General features: G+C 41.2%; 1 protein-coding gene across 1 annotated transcript in view; it reads right to left on the bottom strand.

The window, feature by feature from the left end:
* The window catches only part of PHLPP1 (PH domain and leucine rich repeat protein phosphatase 1), a 237,815-nt gene that overhangs the window by 49,690 nt on the left and 160,981 nt on the right, over window positions 1-27,144 (bottom strand). Inside the window, exons 5-10 of the mRNA XM_062201773.1 lie at window positions 26,695-26,841; window positions 25,557-25,787; window positions 19,023-19,225; window positions 16,699-16,759; window positions 12,599-12,694; window positions 5,809-5,964 (exon numbers count right to left, since the gene is read on the bottom strand). Of these exons, the coding sequence (XP_062057757.1) occupies window positions 5,809-5,964; window positions 12,599-12,694; window positions 16,699-16,759; window positions 19,023-19,225; window positions 25,557-25,787; window positions 26,695-26,841 (894 nt within the window). The remainder of the gene's footprint in view (window positions 1-5,808; window positions 5,965-12,598; window positions 12,695-16,698; window positions 16,760-19,022; window positions 19,226-25,556; window positions 25,788-26,694; window positions 26,842-27,144) is intronic.

The following is a 27,144-nucleotide window of genomic DNA, read 5'->3' as shown; positions in this document are numbered from 1 at the left end:
AATCTGGCACCCCGACCGGGACTAGAACCCGGTGTGCCAGCGCCGCAAGGTGGAGGATTAGCCTATTGAGCCGCAGTGCCAGCCTAATCTGCTTTAAATAACTCTCAGTACTAGTTTTTGCCCCCTCAACTCACCAAAAGAAATACACAACAGCTATACAATTTTTCTGTAAAGAATGCCCTAATAGCAAAATATATACTTTTGGGAAAAAAATCAGGTAGATAAAACCTCCATTATTCAGGTTGTGTAGAAGAAGCTTAAGGAGGAATATGAATCCTTTAAGAAGCAGCAGTCTGGTGGAAATTACTAGAACATGCTTTGTTTTTCTTGCCTTAAAGCATGGAATAGTACAAAAATGTGGTTTAAAAAAGAGCTCATCAGGCCGGCGCCGTGGCTCAACAGGCTAATCCTCCGCCTTGCGGCGCCGGCACACCGGGTTCTAGTCCCGGTTGGGGCACCGATCCTGTCCCGGTTGCCCCTCTTCCAGGCCAACTCTCTGCTGTGGCCCGGGAGTGCAGTGGAGGATGGCCCAAGTGCTTGGGCCCTGCACCCCATGGGAGACCAGGAGAAGCACCTGGCTCCTGCCATCGGAACAGCGTGGTGCGCCGGCCGCAGCGCGCTACCGCGGCGGCCATTAGAGGGTGAACCAACGGCAAAAGGAAGACCTTTCTCTCTGTCTCTCTCTCACTGTCCACTCTGCCTGTCAAAAATAAAAAAATAATAATAAAATAAAATAAAAAAAAATAATAATGTGTCATGTTCTTGGAAACGGCAAATAAAAGATTTAAAAAAAAAAAAAAAAAAAGAGCTCATCAATTCTGCTCCACCCTCTTTGCAATCCCATCTGCCTGAGAGAACCAAGCCCTCATTCTGACTCAGTCATCACTAAGAGATAAACGCTGCTATGTTACCGGCAGGAAAACAAAGGCACGAGGCTTTGCCTTCCTAACAAAGTTCCTTATTTTTGTCTTTTTTGGTCATTGCTTTTGTTTCATAAAATAAAACCAAGATACCTGCTCCTTCTTGTTCACCCCAGCCCTTACTCCAGAAAAGCCTTTAGTGCCCTGGCCTCCCTGAAGGCCTCAAAAGGCTGGCTGATTGCCTCGCACAGCAGCCTCTGTTCTCCAGCTAGACCAGCCTAGTAGCTGGACTATGGGAACTGCTGCCTAAAACCCTTTAGCAAACACTGCTCGCTCATCCTGTACCATTCATTACACCAATGTCCTCCGTTAGTGGCTCAGTTCCTGTCCTGATCTGCCCAGGCTGCACGACTGGAAAAATTCAAGTTCACACAATCCTTCCTATCTCAACTTACAGGTTCCATTTGGGAATTGTACAAAATAAGCAAAATGAGAAAACTGACATTTAGCATGACCAGCAAGGGGTCATAAAGGCAACAGTAAAGGCAGCGGCTGTCAATCTGGGAGCAATAGGAATCCCTGTGGAACAATCTAAAATGACAGTTGCCCTTGCTCAAATCCTTGTCCAAACACATGACAACATGAAAATAAGAGTCTATTTGACTAAATGGTCAGCTCCTCTAGGGGTGTTTTCACATCTTCCTCAGCATCAAGTGTACACAATGACTACTTACTCACTGCCTCTAGAGAATGAAAAAAAGAACTGACCTATAAAATCCCAAACCCCTGAGGGGTCAGCATTGAGCTGCAGCAGGTTAAGCCACAGCCTGTACCAGCATCTCATGAGTGCTGGCTCGAATGCTGGCTGCTCGACTTCTGACCCAGCTCCTTGCTAATCTGCTTAGGAAGCGCAGAAGACAGCTCAAGTGCCTGGGCCCCTGCCACCTAAGTGGAAGACCCCACTGGAGTTCCATGCTCCTAGCTCTGGTCAGGCCTAGATCTGGCCCTGGTCAATGAATACAGCTGCTTGAGGAGTGAACCAGCAGATCAAAGATATCTGTTTCTCCCTCCCTCTGTATCTTGGCTTTCAAATAAATAAGCAATTCTTAAAAAACAAAAACAAGAAAACACCAAATTCCCAGAAATGGATAAAGAATGGTTATTTTCTATGGCAGAGTCCTGCACTATTCACCCATCAGTCATGAGTTTATCAGATTGGCCACAATGAGGATTGTTTTATGTCACTTTAGGGGCCAGTGTTCATAGCGGGTAAAGCTACTGCCTGCTGTGCCAGCATTCCATATGGGCACCAGTTCAAGTCCTGGCTGCTCCACTTCTGATCCAGCTTCTCTGTTATGCCCGGGAAAGCAGTATAAGATGGCCCAAGTCCTTGGGCCCCTGCACTCACATGGAAGACCCAGAAGAAGCTCCTGGCTCCTGGCTTCGGATTGGCACAGCTCTGGCCGTTGCAGCCAATTGGGGAGTGAACCAGTGGATAAAGACACCTCTCTTTCTCTCTGCCTCTCCTTGTCTCTCTGTGTTAACTCTTTCAAATACAAAAATAAATCTTTAAAAAAAAAAAAGAGTTGTATGCTTTATAAGTTGTACCTTGCAAGATCATTAAAAAAACAATGCAGGAAAAGAAGAGCAGGAAAAAATATGAAGCTAGGAGAGTAATATATAAAACTTGAATATTCTGTCATCCTTTAAGCAAATATTTGTTGCCTAACTTCATTTCAGATATGGTATAAGATATTCACAATAAAACTATAATAAAGACACACTCATTGGAGTTACAGAGTTAATAATCTAGAAGTGGAGTGATACAGGTGAATAAGAAATTACTGTACAATGTGTGCTGAGTATTGTGATGGGAGTACAGGAATTTTAGAACATATTGCAGGCTATCTTATTCAGCTCAGGACAGCAGGGTTCTTGGACTGTTACTTTGCCCACATAACATCACACAAGCTAAAACCATAGCTAAATTTTATTAATTTTTTAGGTAAAAAATTCATTTCTTTTTTTTTTTGACAGGCAGAGTGGATAGTGAGAGAGCGAGACAGAGAGAAAGGTCTTCCTTTTCGCCGCAGGATCACCCTCCAAAGGCCACTGCGGCCGGCGCATCGCGCTGATCTGAAGCCAGGAGCCAGGTGCTTCTCCTGGTCTCCCATGCGGGTGCAGGGCCCAAGCACTTGGGCCATCCTCCACTGCCTTCCCGGGCCATAGCAGAGAGCTGGCCTGGAAGCAACCAGGATAGAATCCGGTGTGCCGGCGCCACAAGGCGGAGGATTAGCCTGTTAAGCCACGGTGGCGCCGGCAATGAATCTTGATGTGAATGGAAGGGGAGAAGGAGTGGGAGAGGGGAGGGTTGCGGGTGGGAGGGAAGTTATGGGAGGGGGAAGCCACTGTAATCCATAAGCTGTACATTGGAAATTTATATTCATTAAATAAAAGTTAAAAAAAAAAGGATTCATTTCCTCTCTCTTCTTTGTATAAAATTAAATGCAACTTTTTAATCTTTTTAAAAAGATTTATTTATCTGAAAGGCAGAGTTACAAAGAGAGCCAGAGAGTTTCCAACTCCTGGTTCACTCCCTAAATAGCTGCAATAGCCAGAGTTGGGCTGGTCTAAACCCAGGAGCCAGGAGCTTCCTCTGTGTCTCCCATGTAGGTACAGGGGCCCAAGGGCTTGAACCATCTTTCGCTGCCTTCCCAGGCACAACCGCGGGGAGCTGGATTGGAGGAGCAGTTGGGACCTGAACCAGCACCCATATGGGATGCCAGTACTGCAGGCAGCATCTTTACCTGCTACACTGGCCCCTTAACTTTTTAATCTTTATCATGAGATATATAAAAAAAATCTTTTGGGGCCAGTGTGTGGCGTAGCAAGTAAAGCCACTGCCTATAGCACCAGCACCCTATAGAGACACCAATTAGAGTCCCGGTTACTCCACTTTCAATTCAGCTCCCTGTTAACGTGCCTGGGAAAAAGCAGAAGATGGCCCAAGTCCTTGGGCCCCTGCACCCACGTGGGAAACAAGGAAAACACTCTTGGCTTCAGACTGACCCAGCTCCAGCTGATGTGGCCATTTAGGGAGCTGAACTAGCAAATGGAAGACCTCTTTCTATCGAGTCTCTCTGTAACTCTGCCTTTCAAATAAATAAATAAATCCTTTTTTTTAAAAAAAAAAAAGTTAGATCTTTCCTATTGTCTCTAAAGTAACTGTCACTTTCTAAAAATAATCATTAACAGAGTGAAAATTATGTAGGCGATCAGTTGAAGAAGCATTTAGGTTCTGAAGCAGACAAAATGTTCCAAAGGAAACGAACAGTCACTCTTACTACGGCCTTCTTGAAAGAAGGTTGTACATGTGGCAACTTCATAGGAAAGAGAAGTTCACTTAATATTTAAATTAACCTCCCCACAATCACAGCTTCTTTAAATGCTTCCTGAAACAAGTTAGTTAGAAATGTTTTTTTTTTTTCCTAAAAGAATAATTTACTTAAATATGAGGGAGAAACTGGCAAACATAAGAAGGAAGGATTCAAAAAAAAAAAAAAAAAAAAAAAAGCAGCAGCTAGGCAAACTCTTCTCGGAAAAAAAGTCCCTCTCTGTCATCAAAACTCCCAAATATGTGACAGGAGGAAAGAAATTATAGATGATCAGCTAAGCAGGATCAGGTAACAAAATAGGAGTATACCTCTCACCCTTGTTTTATACCTACATCCTCATTTATAGAGGTTCATCTACAATTTAACAAATTCTCTTCAGACACTAGCAACAAATAATCCATGGGATGTCCCTGGCTCTACCTCCTACAAAATGGTAAGAAAAGCAATTTCATCATGAATATATGACAGACAAATACAGGACCCCTCCCTCCCCATCCAACCAGGGGAGAAAAACGTTCTAAGATCCCCAGTAGATGCCCAAAACAACAGACAGAACCAAACCCTATATAGAGAGGCTCCCTTCGGGGCTGGTGCTGTGGCGCAGCAGGTTAATGCCCTGGCCTGAAGCACCGGCATCCCATATGGGCGGCGGTTCTAGTCCCAGATGCTCTACTTCTGATCCAGCTCTCTGCTGTGGCCTGAGAAAGCAGTAGAAGATGGCCCAAGTCCTTGGGCCCCTGCACCCACGTGGGAGACCTGGAAGAAGCTCCTGGCTCCTGGCTTCGGATTGGCGCAGCTCTGGCCATGGCGGCCAATTAGGGAGTGAACCAGTGGATGGAAGACCTCTCTATCTCTCTGTGTAACTCTTGACTTTCAAATAAATAAATCTTTGAGCAAACAAACAAACCCAAAGAGGCTTCCTTCAGCATCCACAGGCGAGTGGTTCCAGGACTCCCTTTTCCCCCCAGGATACCCAAATTTGTGGATGCCCAAGTGCCTTATATCAAACAGTCTAGTAGCTGCATATATGTAGGCATATTTTCCTGTATATTTAAAATCATCTCTAGATTACTTATAATATATAATACAAGGTGAATGTTATGGTAATAGTTGTTATACTTTATTGTTCAGGGAAGAGTAAGAAAAAGTCTGTATATGGTTAGTATACAAATATTTTGACTCCACAGTCAGTTAAGTTTCTGAATGTGGAACCCTCAGATATTGAGGAGGGTCTACAGTATCTATGATAAAGATTAATTCAAAAATTAGGCACAGGAGATTGACAGCAATAACAACACCACAGAATAATTAAAGCGATATACTATAATAAAAGTTGTGTGAATGTGGTTGCTCTCAGGATTCAAGACCAACACCAGTAATTTCAGACCACGGCTGACTGTGGGTATCTACAACCACAGAAAGTGAAAGCACAAACAAGACAAGACAACTGGAAGCGGAAAGTTTACACCAATGCTCTCAGATCATGGAAGACAAAATGCTAATGAGGGAGCATTTTACAGATTCAGATGAATGTGTAGGAAAAACTGCTTTACCTGTCGGCCTTCATCAGGAGGTTTGGCGGTAGCTCAAGGAGCTGGTTGTGTTGCACGTCCAAGACCTCTACCAAGGTTCTTTCAAGTCTTTCAGGCAGCCTTGCCAATTGGTTGTGTCCTGCCAGCAGTTTCCGGAGGCTACTATTACAAAATAAGCTGCACAGAAAGGAACAAAAGACAGAAGGATGAGGAAAAATGAAAAGGGATATTGTGCAAAGAAGCTCTACCTAGCGAAAATCAAGTTTCATAGCAGAGACTGAACAGATGAGGCTAATCTTGTTAGACTGACAAGGTCAGCTTTAAAAGGTTTTATACTTCTTTAAGGTAGGACCTCTGTCTTGTATTGGCCTAGGATGCTGGGTGTTCTACCCAGAACAGATTCTGAATAAACTGAGCTGAGGAATCTTTACCTACAGAGTTAAATAAAGACTCTTCTATTCAGTTAAACTTTTATAAAAGTCAAGTGGGAAGATGTTGTGTGCTCCCTCAGTCACATTTCACAATTACAACGGTTTCTCCCTTCCCTGACCTCTCTGTATATTTTTGTTGTCTCTTTGGTTTAATCCTAGACCTTCCTGAGTTCAGCAGAATGTACTTGATCCACTATTTTCTTGTGAGCCTTAAAGAGCTGTTCGGAAGCTTGGCTGTGTTTTTCCTAAGGGTACGACAATGTACCCTTCCAGAAGTACGACAATGATGAGAACTAGTTAATCTAAAGTAAATCTGCCTTATGACCACTCCACACTTCTCCAACAGCTACAGGGAATGAAACAGATCCTGGTTAAAATACAGACTTGTAGGAAACCCAGACAAGGAAGACTAGAACTGCACCATGACCACATTGGAATAAGAATGTATTTACTCTGCAGCTACAAAAAGAGGCTTCCTCATCCACCTCCTGTCTCCTGCCCCTTCATTTTGATCTCACTCATAGATTTAAATGAATTTTTAATCATCAAACAAAAGGTACAAATTTATGGTATACAACAAGATGCTTTCATGTATGCACATACTGTGGAATGGCTATATCAAGCTAATTAACATATGCATTATCCCACTACCTAAATTTTACGGTGAACAGATTTTCCAGAATACATTGTCATTAAATACAGTTACCAAGTTTAGATTTCTTAAACTTATACCCCTCTTGTCTAATTAAAATTTAGTGATCTCTGATTTACAATTATTAAAATCCATCATACATTAGAGGATAACTATATTCATTTTATTATTTTTTTTAAGATTTACTTATTTGAAAGACCATAAAAAAAGTGAAAAAGTAAAAGAGAGAGAGATAAAGAGAGATAGAGATAGGTAACTTCCATCTGCTGGTTCACTCCCCAAATGGCCCAGCCAGGTTTGGGCCCGGTTGAAGCCAGAAGCCAAGAACTCCATCCCAGTCTCCCACATGGGTGCAGGGACCCAACTACTTGAGCTATATTACACTGTTTTCCAGGCACATTAGCAGGGAGCTGTATTGGTAGCAGAGCAGCTGGGATTTGAATAAGCACTCTGTTATCAGATGCTGGCATTACAAGCAATGGTTTAATTGGCTATGCCATAATCCTGTGACACCACAAGCCACCATTAAATCTGACTTTGCAGGTTAAGGTGCCAGTGTGCCAAGACAGATTGCTCAGGGCAGCTGGACAATCAGTAGTCACACAGCAGTCTCTGTTGTCGGTCATACCAAGGCAATAATGCAGCATTCGGAGAATCTTAGCCATTATGACCCCATCTACCATAACAGATGGAAAACTGAAAACCAACAGACACAATCTTTATCTTAAGTCTTTCCCAACAGAAAAAGTAGACTTGATCGATTACAGGATTATTACTAAATGTTAATTACTGGATTTGGTTCAATTCTTTTTGATACTAAGTATTAAAATACTTTCCTTTTTTGGGGGCCAGCACTGTAGTGCAGCGGGTTAAAGCCCTGGCCTGGAGCGCCGGCAACCCAAATGGGTGACGGTTTGAGACCCAGCTACTCCACTTCTGATCCAGCTCTCTGCTATGGCCTGGGAAAACAGTAGAAGATGGCCCAAGTCCTTGGGCCCCTACACCTGCGTGGGAGACCTGGAAGAAGCTCCTGGCTCCTGACTTTGGATCAGCGCAGCTCTGGCCGTTGTGGCCATCTGGGTAGTCAACCAGCGGATGGAAGACCTCTCTCTGTCTCTACCTCTCTCTGTAACTCTGTCTTTCAAAAATATAAAATAAATCTATAAAATACTTTCCTTTTTAATATATTCCCACCTCTAAATAATACTTCTTTTTGACAACCCCTTTCACATACTTATTTGAAGTCTTAATATTAAACCAATCCTCATGAATCACTGTCTTGCCTGAATATCACATCAATGGTAGGGCTTATAAAAAGTTTGCAACTAAACCATTAAAAAGAAAAAAAACCATACTGTTTCTGTTCCAGAAAGACAGACTTACAAACATACTATTATTTAAATTCTTTGACAATACAGCATTTGGAACTTGGCTTTGAATAAGCATTTGTTTAGATCCAAAACAAGACTATACTACTCCAAAGTAAATCTAAGATTAATGAACTCTGGGGAAAATTGGATAAAATATCGATTATCTTATATTTATTTGCTTGTGCGTATATGTCTACAATATCTTTGTTGCAGGCTATAGAAAACCAGAAGCTTCAGTTGCCAAAGGGCTATCTGTTGGACTGTGAGGGGGGAAAGGTGGTGCGGGGAAGAGAAAACAGCAAACAGAGGGAAGATATATTAAAATCTTTTTTCAGGGGTCGATGTGTGGCACAGCAGGTAAAGCTGCTGCCGTGATGCCAGCACTCCATTTTAGAGAACTGGTTCGAGTTCAGCTGCTCTGCTTCTAACCCAGCTCCCGACTAATGTGACTGGGAAGGCAGCAGAAGATGGTCCAAGTACTAGGGTCCTTGCCACTCAAGTGGGAGATCAGAATGCAGTTCCTGGCTCCGGGCGTCAGCCTGGTCTGGACCTGGCTGTTGTGGCCATTTGGGACAGAGAGAAGATTCTTTCTCCCTTTGTCTCTTCCTCTCCTTCTGACACTCTGCTTTTAAAATTAATGAATCATTTTAAGGATGAGTTTTTTTTCAATAAATTATTTGCAACCCCTGTTCCTCTTCTGAAATAGTCAGGCAAACACACACACACATGCACACCCTCTTGATAATGGTGACGGGCTATACTAGGTCACCTAAATGCTCAGTCAACATAATACCCTAGGGCAAAACGCATTTTCAAAAGAATCAGATTTACAGGTATAACGCATGGTTGAGAAATAAAGTAAAATTAACTGAGCTTCTCAGGGACTGAAAAGGTCTCTCATTTCTTTTATAAGGGCTATATATAACACAGTGTTATCTACCAGAAATATAATGCAAACCACGTATTTTTAATCTTCTAATAGCCAAAGTAAAAACAAGCAAATTAATTCTTATTATATATTTTACTTAACTCTGTATCCTCAAAATAGTTTTTATTAAAAAAGATTTATTCGCTTATTTAAAAGGTAGAGTTACAGAGAGGCAGAGGCAGAGGCAGAGAGAGAGAGACAGAAGTCTGCCATCCACTGGAGAGAAAGAGAGAGAGAGAGAGAGAGAGAGAGAGAGAGGAAGTCTGCCATCCACTGGTTCGCTCCCCAAATGGCTGCAAAGGCCAGAGCTGAGTTGATCTGAAGCCAGGAGCCAGAGCTTCATTAGGTCTCCCATGTGGGTGCAGGGCCTAAGGACTTGGGCCATTTTCTACTGCTTTCTTAGGCCACAGCAGAGAGCTGGATTGGAAGTGGAGCAGCAGGGACTCGAACCGGCACCCATTTGGGATACCAGCACTGCTCTTTACCCCCTACATCACAGCACTGCTCCCCCCCCCCAATATTATTTTAACATGTAACTAGTGAACATTAATATTTTGCATCCAATGCACTTACAGCATTTTTCATTTAAGACTAAGTCACATTTTGTGTGCTCAATAGTCACCTGGCTATTGGTTACTATATTAAATAGCTCCATTCTAACATATTAATGATGCTTACCAAACAAATATATTTCATAATCCCTATTCTGTCCAAGAAAACAGAGAAAGATTGATCATGTATCTTTACAAATTTTATACTGAAGGTATAAAAATGGTGACATACTTCTACAACATTTAAGTTACTACTTTAGCTATACACAGTTAAAAACAATTGACTTCATTCGTTCAGTGATTGCCTGAGAATGGTTGGAATAACTAGATCTGAGGTGTGACAGCCACTAGCCACAAGTGGCTATTTAAATTTAAGTTAGGGGAACATTTTTGGCTCACTGGTTAAGCCACCACTTGGGATGCCTCTATTCTGTATTAGAGTGCCTAGGTTCTAGTCCCAGATATACTCTTCATACAACTTCCTGCTAATGTACACCCTTGGAGGCACCAGCACCAGGTGTCAGCTCAAGTAGTTGAGTCCCTGCTATCACATGGGAGACTGGGATTGAATTCTAGTCTCCTGGCTTCAGCTTGGCCTAGTGCTGGCTATTGTAGGCATTTGGGGAGTAAACCAGTTGAAAGGAGATCTGTGTTTCCCTGCCTTCTGCCTTTCAGATAAATAAAATTTAAATAAATACATTTCAATTAGTTAAAATTAAATAAATCGGGGCCAGTGTTGTGGCATGGTAGGTTAAGCCATTGCTTGTGATCCCACATAAGAGTGCTAGTTCCAGTTCCAGCTGCTCTGCTTCCTATTGGGCTCCTGGCTAATGAGCCTGGGAAAGCAGCAGAAGACAGCCCCAGTATTTGGGTCCCTGACACCCATGTGGGAAACATGGATAGAGTTCCAGGATCATGGCTTTAGCATGGCCTAGGCCTTGGCCATTGCATCTATTTGAGGAGTAAATCAGTGGATGGAAGATCCTGCTAGCTCTCTGCCTCTCCTCTGTCACTTTGCTTTTTAAAGCAAAACATAAATCCTTAAAAAACAAGAAGTTATTGATAAAAATTTTTTTAAAAATTAAATAAATTAAAAATTTAGTTCTTCAAGCTCACTAAAGACATTTCAAGTGCTTTAAAGCCACAAATCAATACAGTATCTTGGGGCAGGAGCTGTGGCATAGCAAGTTAAGTTGCCATCTGCAGCACTGGCATCCCATAAGGAAACCAGTTTGAGTTCCAGCTGTTCCACTTCCAATCCAGCTCTCTGCTAATGTGCCTGGGAAAGCAGTAGAAGATGATCCAAGTCCTTGGGCCCCTGCACATGTGTGTGAGACCCAGAGGAATCTCTTGGCTCCTGGCTTTGGATCAGCCCAGCTCTGGTCGTTGTGGCCATTTGGGGAGTGAACCAGCAGGTGGAAGATTTTTCTGTTTCTGCCTCTCCCTCTCTGTAACTCTGCCTTTAAATTAAATAAATAAATCTTTAAAAAAAAATTGGAGTATTTTAATCATCACAGAAAGTTTCACTGTGCAGCACTGGGATAGGGTCCTCTTTTTTTTTTTTTTTTTAAAGATTTATTTATTTATTTGAAAGTCAGGATTACACAGAGAAATAAGGAGAGGTCTTCCAACAGCTGGTTCATTCCCCAACTGGTCGCAACAGCCGGAGCTGGGCCGATCCAAAGCCAGGAGCCAGAAGCTTCCTCCAGGTTTCCCACACAGGTGCAGGGGCCCAAGGATTTTAGCCATCTTCTACTGCTTTCCCAGGCCACAGCAGAGAGCTTGTTCGGAAGTGGAGCAGTCGGGACTCAAACTGGCACCCATATGGGATGGCAGCACTGCAGGCGGCAGCTTTACGCACTATGCTACAGAGTCCTCTCTTGATGGTAATTAAAGTGCCAGTCAGTGAAGTACAGTGACATTTTATGCCATAATTAGCTAATTTGAGAATATCTGTCTCTATTCAGATATCATCACATAGCTATTTTGCAATATTTGCCATAAAATGAAAATTTTGAAATTAATAACAACATAAGTGAGGGGCTGGAGGCCGTCACCTGCAATGGCGGCAACCTGTATCATAGCATCGCTTTGAGTCCCAGAAGATCTGCTTTTGATCCAGCTCCCTGCAATGTGCCTGGAAGAAAAGCAGAAGATGGCCAAATGTCTGGGTCCCTGACACTCATGTGGAAGACATGAATGGAGAGTCCAGGCTCGTGGCTCTGTCAGACTCAGCCTCAGCCTTTATGGCCGTTTGGGGAGTGAATCAGCAGATGTCTCCCCTCATCCCACCCCATCTCTGTCACTCTGCCTTTCAAATAAATTTTAAAAATAAGTAAAACTTAAAAAAAAACCTCTCTCTCACACACATACACACACATTAAAAGGGAGAAGAAAAGAGAAGTTCTTAGAACTTCTACTCCAAATTTCACGCCAAGAAATGGAGAATCTAGTTTGTTCTTTCAATGTTTAATAAGCTAACACTCTTTCCCACTTCTGCCCCTCCAAACCCTGCAAAGTTGTATTCTAGGGGAAATAAAAATTATTTATTGGTAAGTCAATGGACAGACATGGAAGATTCTCAAAGAATTGAGAAGCCAGAGATGAGCCTATAATATTGTCCACTGTCTTCAAACATCTCTTAGCTTTCTTAAAAAACTTCCGCCAAGCACCATTGCTTGCAGGGCTTTGAAAAGTGCAGCAGAGTCAAAGTTTCATTCTACTCTTCAGTGCATGAAGAAAGTTTATAACCTAAAGACACCATATTGGGTAAAATACACCAAACTACTTTAGGACTTCATAATAAGTTAAACAATGAATCAGCAACTAAAAAAAGGCTCATCTATTTTGAGATTCTCTCACTTTTCTGTAATACTCACCGGGCAGGAAGCTCACATATTTGATTATGGCCAATATCCAAAACTTCTAGCTTTCGGCTTTCACATACCCACTCAGGCACATTTTCTAAGCGATTCCTAAATACAAGAACACAAAAATTATTTTGGGGATTAAAGGTGACTTCAATATGATTCTAAAATAAAAATATTAAAAAGAATAAACAAAACTTTAAATAAAATACCAAAGAACAGTTAGTATAAATCAAAAGGTTATATGGCTTTCACTACATTCCAGAAGCAAGATGAATTGTGACAGAAGAAATACAGAAAAAGAATACAGTTCCATCATCTTCATCATTTACAGTCTTTTTAAGTCTAGTTTTTTAAAAATATTTATTTTTTGTTTATTTGAAAGGCAGAGTTAGAGAGAGAGAGAGAAAGAGAGACTGAGAGAGACAGAGACATCTTCCATCTGCTGGTTCTCTCCCCAAATGGCCACAACAGCACGGGCTGGGCCAGGCTGAAATGAGGAGCCAGTAGATTTTATTGAGTCTCCAATGTGGGTGGAGGGGCCCAAGCACTTGGGCCATCTTCTAATGTTCTCCCAGGCACATTAGCAGGGAGCTGCACTGGAAGTGGTGCAGCCTGATCTTTAGTCAGCACCCATATGGAATGCAAGCATTGCAGGAGGTGGCTTAACCCACCACACCACACCACACCACACCACAACATTGGCCCCTAAGTCTAGTTTCTACAATCACTTTCCCAAAAAGTCTATAGACTCATGCAAGTTTAAAGAGAGGATGCCTTATATTGGAAAACAAGGATACTTACACTTCTAGTTTAATCAAAAAATCAAATGGCATGATTTAGTTTTATGTTCAAATTTACATTTTTACCCTTAACATTAAATACTTCCCAACTCCAGTTGGCATAATGAAAACACAATCATGGAAAAATGGAAAGAAAGACAAGCAGTTTTAAAATGTTACAAGGAAAGGTGCACTGATGGTTAAGACTCAGGATTAGCCGGCGCTGTGGCTTAACAGGCGAATCCTCTGCCTTGCGGCGCCGGCACACCGGGTTCTAGTCCCGGTTGGGGCGCCGGATTCTATCCCGGTTGCCCCTCTTCCTGGCCAGCTCTCTGCTATGGCCCGGGAAGGCAGTGGAGGATGGCCCAAGTGCTTGGGCCCTGCACCCGCAAGGGAGACAGGGAGACACGCCTGGCTCCTGGCTTCGGATCAGCACGATGCGCCAGCCACAGCGGCCATTGGAGGGTGAACCAACAGCAAAAAGGAAGACCTTTCTCTCTGTCTCTCTCTCTCACTATCCACTCTGCCTGTCAAAAAAAAAAGAGACTCAGGATTGGGGCCGGCGCCGGGGCTCACTTGGTCAATCCTCCACCTGCAGCGCCGGCGTCCCATATGGGCACCAGGTTCTAGTCCTGGTTGCTCCTTTTCCAGTGCAGCTCTCTGCTGTGGCTCAGGAAGGCAGTGGAGGATGGCCCAAGTGCTCCTGCACCCACATGGGAGATCAGAAGGAAGCACCTGGCTCCTGGCTTCAGATCGGTGCAGCGCGCCGGCCATAGCGGCCATTTGAGGGGTGAACCAACGGAAGGAAGACCTTTCTCTCTGTCTCTCTTTCTCACTGTCTAACTCTGCCTAATAAAAAAAAGACTCAGGAATAATTATTGAAAATTATTTACTTGAGTATTAGATGGAAATTATAATTACTAGAAACAAGTGAACTAATGGTGACTTACTTGAATTGACCATTAGTTAGACAAATCTACATCTCATTGATTCCCTAGTCCTACACAGTTAGTCTTTTACCTTCTCTTTTAATTTGTTTAGTGGCCAGGCATAAAGAATCTAAACTGGCATTTAATTCTTTACATACAGATTAATAATTCTGTGATGCTTAAGGTAAAGCCTATACGAAATGGGAAATGGGAAAAAGAGTGGCAATGCTAGGGTGGCAGAATCACACATGATTTAAAAACAGTTTTCTGGGGCAAGTGTTTGGCATAACGGTTAAGACTCTGTTCTGGATACCTGCATTCCGTATCAGAGTGCCTGGGTTCAAGTCCCAGCTTTACTCTCCTTTCAGCTTCCTGCTAGTGTATACTCTGGGAGGCAGCAGGTGATGGTTCAAGTAGTTGGATTCCTGCCACAGATGTGGGAGACCTGGATTGAGTTCCCAGCTCCCAGTGTTGGTCTCAGCCCAGCCCTGTGCATTGAGGGCATTTGGGGATTGAATCAGCAGATGGAAGATCTACCCTGCAATATGGGAAGCAAGTACCTCAACTGGTGTCTGAACCACTAGGCCACAGACTTGCTCTTGTTCTTATTTAAAAGGTGAGAAAAACAATATCTAGGACAGGTAGAAAAGGAAACAAAAGAGACTTTAAATTGGGTATCATCTGATTTCAAGTTCATTAAATAAAATTGCCTGATAAGTATAAGGATACTTTAAAAAGTTCAGGGAAAGATGCATTATCTTTTAATTCCATTTTCCCATAAACCTTTTGAATGACTCTCATAATTATAAAATGTACTAGTCAAAGAATTCTATAATTATAAACAAAATAAAATGGCAGCAATTCTCCTAAATAGCTGAATATTGACCAAATCTTACATAATTATGATTGAGTAGTTAGTTAAATAGCTAAGTCTGTTTACTTTCCTGATGAAAGACAACGTTCTGTACATGACAAATCACACTGCAGTTGTGATTACATGGTATGGTGACGGTTAACAAGTATATCAGAATTTAGACCTGAAATGACTTAACAGTTATCACATTGAGGGGTCACAAACTCCCATGTGCTCAGGAAATTTGGGTACTCCCTTTGAAATTACCCTCAAAATGAGTTTGAATTTTTGTGTGTTAAAATTATTAAAGTTTTATTTGCTGCTTCAGGACAAAGTCAATTACACAGCCTGTGAGAACTGGAATAAAATGGTGCACTGCATAAGCAAATTTGCATGAAACATCAGATGGTCAGCCTATTCAAAAATAACTAGAAAGCCAGGCAGGGTATAAAGAACTCCTATTTTGGTAGGCCTAGTCATTATTTTCTAAGAGTTCTCAGCAGGAAGATATACGTACAAAATAACAAAAGGGAGGAATCCAAAATAATAATAATAATTAAAAAAAAGGGATTGGTGCTGTGGTGTAGTGTGTAAAGATGCCACCTACAGTGCCAACATCCCAAGTGGGCGCTGGTTCAAGTCCTGGCTGCTCCACTTCTGATCCAGCTCTCTGTTGCGGCCTGGGAAAGCAGAATTAGATGACTCAAGTTCTTGGGCCCCTGCATTTGTGTGGAGACCAGGAAGATGTTCCTGGCTTCAGATAGGCACAGTTCTGGCGTTGGGGCCATCTGGGGAGTGAACCAGCGGATAGAAGACCTCTCTCTCTCTGCCTCTCTGTCATTCTGCCTTTTAAATAAATAAATAAATCTTTTTAAAATAAAGAAATTAACATTATTTCAAGGAGAAACATAAAGACATGGTTAAAAAAAGAGTAACTGGGCCTTCCAGTCATGACCCTAATCTTTCAAGTCCACATCCAGTGTCCAAAATAACACCTTGATTCTGCTGGCTCGAATTATACAGAATACAGTATATTTTTTAAAGATTTATTTATTTGAAAGTCAGAATTACATTGGGAGAAGAAGAGACAGAGAGAGACAGAGACAGATCTTCTATCTGCTGGTTCACTCCCCAAATGGCCACAATAGCCAGCCCTGAAACAGGCAGAAGCCAGGAGTTTCTTCAAGGACTTGGGCCATCTTCCGCTGCTTTCTCAGGTGCATTAGCAGAGAGCTGGATGGGAAGTGGAGCAGCCAGAACACAAACTGGCACCCATATGGGATGCCAGCACTGTGGACGGTAGCTTAACTTGCTACACCATAGCACCAGCCCCAGGATATGAGCATCTTAACCAGTAAGCTAACCCACCCCGCCACAAACAGTATTTGAATGGCTAGACAGTAATATACATTTTACAGAATATGTAAAAACCACTAATTTTTATTTTTTATCTTCAAAATATAACAAGTAGTTATGCATAAGTTCAGACAAAACTATTTAAACAATTTTCTAGCAGATGCAAGAGTGCTCTGAATCTTGACTTATTACCTTGAAACATCCATGTAGGACAGATAATTCGGAACTGGGTAAACATCAATTTGGACAAGTTCTGGAAGGAAAATAAAAACACAAAAACCTTATTATCCAAGTGACAGAGACTCTGTGCGTAGAATATCATTATTGTGCTTTATTCTCCACTGTTTGTTTAGCTTAGGAAGTACAATGCATCCATTCAACGTTGAAAGCACAGGAAGGTAAAGCTAACTTCTAATTTAATCACAAGATCTTATTCAGAGATGAGAATAAACCACTCATTCTACTTTCCTGCCTCTTCCCCAGCCATTCACTATGGTCTTCCTCTTGTAATGCATGCTCACTTCATTGGAAAGAAAAACCCTTGGAATGCCATCTTTGTAACAAGCAGAGTGCCCTCAACAAAACTAAATTCATCTTATCTTTTGTCTTGCTCTCTCTACTGAACCAGCTCTCCAGAAGGTCACAATGACTTCCCCTAGTCAAATCTGAAAACTCTTCTTCAAGATTTTATGAAATGTGACACCACTGTCCACCCAGGTTTTGCTTCTCAGACACAATAGCTTCTAAATGTCTCTCAGCTTCTCAACTTTTCACCAAGTCCTTCAAAGGTTTAGTTCCTACTGGCTTGCCCACTAAGGGTTTTTAAGTCCACTTTTGGTACCAGCTCTCTTCCTTTTTCAATTTCTTCGATAGTGTCAGATACTACTTCTGAGTAGTTGTTTCAAATCAACATACATAGTCCTCGCTGCCAAGTTCCCACCAGCTCACACAAAGCCCATCACAATAACCTGGATTAGTGGGGCACTAGATTCCTTCACTCTTCTCCCATAAATGCATCTGTACCACACTCCTTTCCTGCTTGCTATCTTAAGAGCATCACTTGCATCACAGATCTCCACTTAAGAATCTCTCCTGATCTCTATAGTTTACTGTGTACCTAGTTTAGTGCTTCGCTATTCAACTCCAAGCCCTGCATCCCATAATGACTTCTGTGCATCCAGGACAACTGCTGATCAAATCATATTTACATTCCCTCTGTTGTAGGCAGGCATACAGAATAAAACTGATTAGGTTTGTGAGCTGGAAGACTACACCTTCACCATGCTCTGTGTGTGACCTCATGCCCCTACCTGGCCACACCTCTGTGCCCACCTGACAATCAGGCTAATTAACCATTCCCCTTTGGAAGTGGATTAAAGGCCTGAAATACAGTGGGCCTGGCCTTTTTGCCCTTTTTTGCCATTATGGACCCCTGCTACCCCGCCTTTGAGCACCATGCTTCCTGGCCTGCATGCACCTCCATGTGGCTAGCTCCTGATGCTCAGTACAAATCCAGATTTCTCTTTCTCTTTTTGATAGGCCCTTACTCTATTATGCATTTCTCTCACTGAATAAAAGCTTAAAAACTTAGCATGCTGCCTGGTTTATTTGTGCCAGTATTCAGAATTCTTCTCTGAATATGAGGCAAGAACCCACAAGGCTTATTAATTTCAAATTATTAATAAGCAAGCCAGTAACACTTCCTCCCTCTTCACTCCCTGACCCCAAACCCTGCAACCCCCAGCACAGAACTCTGATTAGACCAGAACCTGTGCCACTTGGAGCCTGGCTCTGTTCTCCAATGAGAAGACAACAGGCACATTGAAAACAACCACCACCAGGCTTTTAGCACTTGCGGACTACATCATGCACAAAACAAGTGCTTGGTAAACACAGGTTCAACTTGTAGAAGTAAATACTTGTTTCCATTCAGTCTGCTGATTGCAGGGGACTGAGATCTTCCCGAATAAGCATATGCCCACAGAAACTTTTCTTTTCTGGACCTGTCATGATGTTTAAATTCTGAAGAAGAGAACTTACTAAGTGATTAAGACATCTGCTTTATGCTATCTTTGTGGATACATAAGTCAGGCTATCGAGTTCCTTTATTAGTGGAACATGAAACTGGAGATCCTGAATGGAGTCCACAGTGAGCTTTTCTTTCACTCTCCAGCATTAAATCAAGCCTACAAATTTACTACCTTAATAATGTTGCCAAAGAAATAGTTCATTTCTCTTCCTCCCTTTCTTTAATCAGAAGAACCAAATCAAAATTGGGAGTAACTTATCTAAAGAAGACATACTTGAATTTTTAAACAGCTAGGAACAGTAAAATCTTCCTTTTTGATTTCTTTAAATAACAAACCAGTATTCTTCTTTTATGACTTTTATCATAGCAAACTTAATTCTTACTTTACTAATGAATGAGGAAAGAAAAATCAGAAAGGCAGAGATCATGGTGCTGGGTAAGCTCTTGGAACCAAAAGAGAAACTTTGATGTGGTCTTTGTTACATACCATTAGAAGAGGCATAGAGTGCTTTTAGGAAATAGCCACAGATGTTTAATGTCACCAACTGATTCCTTTCACAGTGTAAAACTTCAATGTTGTTGAAAATCATGGCATCCAGTTCGCTCAGCTTATTGTCTCTCAGGTCAAGCTGAGTGACGTGCTGCACAAAGTCCGCTTCATCTGCTGTTACCTCCCGGATTATGTTCAATCTTCAGAGTAAAGGAAGCAGAGAGAGACTGCAATTAACTGCAGTGTTGCCAATAAATGGCCATACCCTACTATGGTGGGGTACCCAGAGAGGACTCCAGGCTCTGGGTTGTAGTCCTCCAGTTTCTCTAGTGTCAGCACCTAGCCTTGCTTAGCTGGCCAAATTCTCTGGCTATTTTCAGCTACAATTCCAAAAGGTCTTAACCCTCATAATATATTCTGAAAAACAATTTTAAACCACTAAGGCTGGGAAAGGAGAAAGCATATTGACTTTATCTCAATTCATTTCTAGAAGGAAAAGAAATCCACTTAGGCATCATTTCCAAAGAATCAGATTATGAAAGTACTGATACCATACCAGACAGAACGCAGGAAACAAAACCTAAGACAACCCATCACATTTTAAATAACAAGAATATTTAAGGATGGAGAGAGGACGAGTGAGCAGGCAGTCAGAAGGGTGGAATATAAGGCAGGACAGGGGAGAAAATAATGAATGAAAATTGCATAATTAACTGGAGCAGCAGAGGATAGGGGTTCTCACCCACTTAGGATCTGAAATGACCGCTAGAACTGCCTGCATCTACTTGAAAGCAAAGTACAGAAAACACTGAGACTTGGCATCTCTGAGATGACAAAATGAAGGCCAAGAATGGAGTCTAACATCTCTACAGAGAAAGACTGACCAATCTCTAGCCAAACTGCTGCAGATGAGCTGTCAGAATATAAGGAAGAAGTGATGGCGACTAGGTACAAAAATAACAAAGATACAATTAGCTTCAAAGAGAAGAAAATACATGAAAATCTCAATTCTCAGTTTGGTAGGCTATGCCTCACTTCTTTAAAAACAAACAACAACAAACTCGCTTACTTACTTCTCATACAAAGCTAGCAAAGTGCCAAGATCATGCACTTGGGTGAAAGAACATCAAGGATATCAAAAACATCAAGCATTTTAGAAAAATGCTAAAGATTCTCTGTAGTGAATTTCTGCCCTTTTAAAATTAAAACAAAACTACGGTAACTCAATTATTAAGAGCAATATCATAAAGCCACTGTAACACAAGGATGAGTGACAGCAAAGAGCTAGGATTTGTCAACATGTGAACACAGCATATGGCCTATTCAAATGTCCCAAGATGATGTTCTTGGCTCCTTCCCTTTTTTTCTATTGCAGGTTGTAAGATTTAAAAACTGGCTTCAACCCAGCAATTTGCCAACTTCCAAATGCTCACTAGAATATTAGACTCTGTACACGGAATAAAAAAATGAAAAAAAAAAAAAAAAAAAAACCAACCTTCTCATGTTAGATACAATAGGCTGCAGGAATTGAAAAAATGTTCCATATTCTCTGAAAACCACCCTTTTAACCTTCATAATGGCATTGTCTTGATTTCAAATGGCCACATAAGCACTATTGTATTACCAACACAGTAAGTGTTGGTTTAATGAGGAGACAAAAGAACATCTATGATGAAAGGAAAATGAACATTCCCACTGTGTAGTTTAAATTACCAACTCTTACAATAATTCAACTACCAAAAGCTTTTGGTATCACAAATACACCTATTTAGGATAAACATTTAAGAGGCAAAATATGGCTAAAATTCCCTTTTAGTAATTCCCTAGGTTAATATGACTACTTCCTTTACTTCATAAATATTCACTGGAAATTCCCATGTGCAGAAGGGCAGTGTAAAGGGGCATGATGTTTCAGCCCTACTTGGCGGCTCAATGCTCTGCACAGATGACCCTGTGCAAGGCACCTAATGAGTCTGATTCTAATCTGTGAAATCAGGCTACCACCTCTTTGTCTGACAAAGCAGCTGAGAAGATCATAGAAATAATACTGTGCTGGTACTTTGTAAAGTGTGAAGGGTTATGGAGAGAATGATGATCTATGGCTTTGACATCACTGACAGAAATAAAACAGTTTTGTCAACACATTTCAAAATTGAGTGAACAGACTCTGATACGCTTTAAAATGTAAAATATCAGGACTACAAGCAAGTGATAGTGCCATAAATAATAATTAAAATACAGAGAATAGTGGGGGAAAAAAGATAATGTGGAAAAGGAGGCATGCAGCTGAATCCCAAGGGCCGGCAGACCATGAGAATGTTAATGGGAGAAGAAAAGCAGTTCCACAGCAGCAGCACAATGGCTCGACTGAAGAAAGGAACAGTTTCATGCTTGGGGGCATGGTTTCTCAGGGGTCCAGTGTATGTAAGAGTAGTGAGAAAATGGTTAGAAAGGTGGGTTAGTAAATTAATATTTATCAAAGACTGTGCTTACTAAGTGCTAATGGCAAGGGGCAGGGATGTTCCAGGACAAGTAAAAGCAGTGCTTAAATTATATACAGTGAAGGAGCTATTTTCTTTATAAAGCTTTATTTATTTATTTTGGAAGTCAGAGTTCTGCACACACACACACACACAGAGAGAGAGAGAGAGAGAGAGAGAGAGAGAGAGAGAGAGAATATCGTCCATTCATTGCTTCACTTCTCAAATGGCCACAACAGAGCTTCTTCTGGGTCTCCAAAGTGGAAGGCAAGGACCCAGGTATTTGGGCCATCATCTGCTGCTTTTCAAGGCCATTAGCAGGAAGCTGGATTGGAAGTATAGCAGCTGGAACACTAACTGGCATCCATTTGGGATGCTGGCTTTGCAGGTAGCGGCTTTACCTGCTACACCACAACGTCAGTCCTGCAGGAGCTATGTCCAAACACCTAATTCACTGCAGACTGACGTAGAGTCCCATGCACACAATCAATATAGAGTTCACACCACTTGCTACTCACCGTGCAAGTCGGATAATACCTAAACTGATCAATTCCCTGTACAATGAGATGAATCTACTCATAAAGCATTTGGATATTGCAGCAATTCAAATCACTATCTGTTTCTAAACTATTACATCTCACTGTGGAAAAGCAGCAATAGTTGAATTGCCAGCAGAGGTTAGAGGCTCAAGCCTGAGCAGTTCTGAGACGGAACCTCATCTACAAGGCACTTGCACACTAACGGGCTGAAACCAGATATGAGAGCTTAAATACCTTGAACTAGGAAACCAAAGACTCTGAGCAAGATTCTGTTTGCTTAAGAGGCTGCACAAGAGAAGCAAATGGCTTAGCTAGGAGACAACAGCAGCAGTAAGATGGAAAAGGGACAAAAGAGAACAACTAGTATAAGAACTGATAAAAACCTACTGGTAGATTAAAAATAGAAACAAAAGTTCTGTGTCTGGATAATCAATGAGGTGGCTTTCTATCAGCAAAAGCAGGAATCTAGGGGGAAGAACTAGTTAAATAGAGAAAGAAACTGGACTCTGAATCACATATATTTGGTGAAGTGTTGATGGAGAAGGGAAAACTGTCCAGCTAGAAGCTGAAGAAAAATTAGTCAGAAGACAAAGAAGGGTTAGGGAAGATTGGGGAGTGATGACGTTGTGATGGAAAGTGAAAGGTGAAGTCATAGTACAGTTAGTCACCACACTGGAAAACATATAGAAAGGCAACTGAGGGCAGAAATGTGGGAAATGGTCACATTTTGGAGAGAGGAAGAGGAAAAATTAAGGATGCTATATAAGAACATTAGACTCAAAGAACATCAATTTAACAAAGATAGTAAGACTAAAAGAAAATGGACACTTTTAATCTTCAAATGGAAGTCCATTTGAAGGAATGGAAGTAACACTTCCATTTGAAGGAAATTCCTAGAAAAACAAAGTGAAGGGGCCTGCACTTTGACTTAGTAGGCTTAGCCCCAACGTGTGGTGCCAACATCCCATATGAGTGAAGGTTTGTGTCCCATATCAAGCTCTCTGCTAATGGCCTGGGAAAGCAGTGGAAGACAGACCAAGTGCTGGCATCCCTGTTCCCATGTGGGAGGCCCAGAAGAAGCTCCTGGCTCCTGGCTTCAGATCGGCTCAGCTCAGGCGATCATGGCCATTTGGGGAGTGAAACAGTGGATGGAAGACCTCTCTGTCTCTCCCTCTCTCTGTCTGCAACTTTACCTCTCAAATAAATAAATAAAGTCTTTAAAAAGAAAGATGAAGTGAAACTCCTGTTAAATTCCCACTAGCTATTAAGGCAGAATTATAAGCCAATCTAACAGATTTTTTCCTCCTCAGCTCAGGGACTTAAAGGAAACAGTTACTACCCATGATGACCCAAAGTTGACAGAGTGCTTAGTGTATATTTCAGTATTTAAAAATCCTGTACCTGATGTCATCTAAAAATGTACAAAACTACAAATCTGAAGAATCTATTAAGCTCTAAGAACTATTACTTCTAGACATTATTAGCTTGATCTTATTTGCAAGCTAATTTACATCAAGAAAAACGATGTCTTCTTAAGTATACCAGGTAATTCAGAAATCATCTCATGTTTGTTCCCTGCGGTCAGTGTAACCCACTGTTATTGGCTCTACTGGGAAATCCAAGTGACTCAGAGGCAAATAATTTGGAAAGAAAATTAACAAGACAAAGTGTTTAATTCCCCATCTTATACATTCCAGAAGTTCTCAAGTCTGATAAATTATAACCATTTGTGCTCCCCACATGAATAATTCCAGATCTTCAAACTGATACTTCTCCAGATGAAAAAGTTAAGTAATTCCTGGGGGACTTCTCATATGAAGAGAAGAAAAGGAAGCAAAGAAAGACACAACCTCATGCTGAAAAAAATTGAGCCTGATTAAGAGTCTGGTGTTAGCAATAGGGAAGAACGTGGGCAGTGAAGCTAGGACAGAACTACCTTTGACAATCAGAGAGGTGTAAGGATGACAAAAATGACGGCTGAGTGGAGAAGAGTCCTCAGTCAGTTAATAACAACAAAGTGTAATATATGCTAGGGTGTGAGGCAATTTAACTCAATTCCCTCCTCAACTGCATGAATGAGGTTCTGTTGCTAACTATAATTTATAGATGAGAACAAAGCAGCATGTACACACTAAATATCTTGCCCAAGATTTAACAAGGCTATTATATGGACATCAGTGCTTGGCTAATGAGGGAATTGGTGGGTTGAAATAGTATCAAATTGAGCAAGTCAGTATTAAGGCCTAAGCCCTATATGCTGATTTATAAGAACTCAAGCCTATGACAGGCTCCTGTGTTTCCTTTAAGAAGAGAAATGTAGAACAGCTTCTTCTTCAGGTACTGGGTCTTTGTGCCTTAGCAACAAAATGCAAAGTTTAGTTACTAAGGGATGATTGTGAGCATCCATCATGCAGCAAGGATCAGGCTAGTTAATCTCCAGGGGGGTTCAGTGTGCTAAAGATTCAAAATGCAGGTTTTCCTGATGAGATCTTTACTAATTATATACTGAATCGATCTTCTGTATATAAAGATAATTGGAAATGGAAAAAAAAAAAAAACCTGGTGTTAAATTGGAAATGGCATAGAAAATTAATCTTTAAAAAAAATATTATGTAGGATCTCTGTCTTTAATGTGCTGTACACTCTTATTTAATGCTATAACTAGTACTCCAACAGTATTTTTTTTCACTTTGTGTTGCTATATGGGGGCAAACTGTTGAAATCGTTACCTAATATATACTAAACTGATCTTCTGTATATAAAGAGAATTGAAAATGAATCATGATGTGATTGGAAGGGGAGTGGGAGCGGGAAAGGGGAGGGTTGTGGGTGGGAGGGGGAAGCCATTGTAACCCATAAGCTGTACTTTGGAAATTTATATTCATTAAATAAAAGTTAAAAAAAAAAATGCAGGTTTTCTGCCCTTGTAAACATTGGTCAGACAAGATTTCAAATTTTTGTGAAGAATGCTAAACTGAGAGCAGAGTCATAAGACAGAGAGATAGAAAATTAAAGTAAATTAATTAAGTAAATAAATTTACCTAATGGATATATTATATTAAGAAAACCAGGAAGGAAAAAACAATTTAAGAAGAGAAATTCTCAATGATGTCAAATGCCTCAGATAAGCCATGGAAAGAAAGAATTATGAGGAAAAAAATAACCACTTTGTTTTCAATGACACACATTTCATTCACTGTAAATAGCTCTCTGATGCAACAGCTCCGTCTATTCATACACATTAAAACTGGATTCAGATTTGCAAAATTAAATTAAGACTTTCAGGAGATACAGTCATTCATGAATGAGAATTTTTTAAAAGCAAGTTTTAGGGTAAGAGTGAACGCTACCATCAATCATTCTTCTTCCCTTTGGGCAGAAATAGAAAAATGGGCCCTCGTTCAACTGATCAGGCTGTTTGCCTTGGGTAATATCACCAAAAGGTCTATAATCTACCACCCACAGACAAGCCAACCACCCAAGTGGTGTAGATATTTCTCAAAAATGGTTACCTTAGATCCACATGCTTAATGTGAGGCATTTTTCTTAAAGCCTGTAGCCTAAGGGTCTCCATACAGTTTCCAGACATACAAAGTTTATCCACAGCAGTCAGTTTCTCCAATACCTCTGGAATGTCAGTAAATTCGTTGAATGATAGACCAAGATAACTAAGCTGGTGCATGTTTTCCAACTCAGCAGGAAGGGACTGGAGAAAGTTTCCATCTAACAAAAATGTCTGTAAACTATGAAAGAAAACATGAGAATTACAAAGAGAATGGGTCAATTTTACATATTTATCAACAAACAAGTTCCACAAGTATAGATCATATCACTATAAAATATATTACTCCTTGCAAAATGCATAAAGGCACAGCCAGAGGCAATAGTGGACCAGAGAGAACAGTTCAGAGATAAGCATCTTATTTTTCATTAAAAACAGAAATTATAACCCATGGGGTCGGTTTGTGGCATAGTGGTGCTACAGCTTGCAATGTTGGCATCCCATATGGGTGCCAGTTCATGTCTCAGCTGCTCCACTTCTGATCCAGCTCCCTGCTAATGGCCTGGGAAAGCAGAATAAGATGGCCCAAGTGCCTGGGCCCCTGCCACCCACATGTGAGACCTGGATGAAGCTTCTGGCTTCAAGCTGGCCCAACCCTGGTCGTTGCAGCCATTTGGGGGAATGATCAAGCACATGGAAGATATCGCTCTCTCTCTCTAATTCTGACTTTCAAAGTAAATAAGTACATCTTAAAAAAAAAAAAAAAGAAATTGAGACCAACTTTCCCCAACATGCATAAGTATAAATGGAAACAATGTGGAGATAACTGCAAGTGTGAACCAACCCAAATAGTCATCTTTCCTTCTTATTTCTCTTCTGTGTCTTAGAATTCAATATAACACAAAAATGAGAAAGTAAACCCTCCGCCATGTTTAGACACACTCATCCCATAGGAATCTTTAACTCTAAACAAAGATATGTGAATTTTTCCAGCATTTTAACAGTATAAACTCCAACAAAGGGACGCTTTACTGATCTCTTGATTTGGGGCCAAGACTTACATGATCAGAACAAGTTAACTAATCTCATATGCTACTATCTGATGTAGTTTCCCAGATACCCCTGCAGTGGGTTTTAAAAGTACTGACTTGTGCATAGCTCCGACAGCTGCTGGGACTGCTTGCAGGGCATTGCAGGATACATTCAGCTCTGCCAGGGTTGGAATATTGCAGACTGCTAGTGGGAAGTCTCCTAAATGATTATTGGAAAGGTTAAGACTCTTCAACTTCGTGAACCTATTATAATAAAACAAAAGAAAAAGAAACAAATTTTATAGCAGCATTACATAATTCTGGCATAGCCTTAAGAGGTAATCTAGCCTGACTCCCAAATATAACACAGGAGGAAATGAAGCCTTCAGAGGCTGAGGGAGCAGTAGAGCTAAAATGTGTATCTTTTGACTTCTAAGCCTGATGTTTTACCTAAGAGAGAAACTTTATATCCAAAACACACTTGTCACTCTACTGCAAGGTTGAATGTTTGAGGTGGTGAGTTCTGCTAGGGTCCGTCTTTTAGCCATGCCTCAGCTTAACTATCAC

The sequence above is a fragment of the Lepus europaeus genome, chromosome 9 (genome assembly GCF_033115175.1).
Source record: "Lepus europaeus isolate LE1 chromosome 9, mLepTim1.pri, whole genome shotgun sequence".
In the NCBI taxonomy this organism is placed as follows: Eukaryota; Metazoa; Chordata; class Mammalia; order Lagomorpha; family Leporidae; genus Lepus; species Lepus europaeus.
Note: the sequence above shows the minus strand (reverse complement) of the source record. Positions and strands in the feature narration are given on the sequence as shown.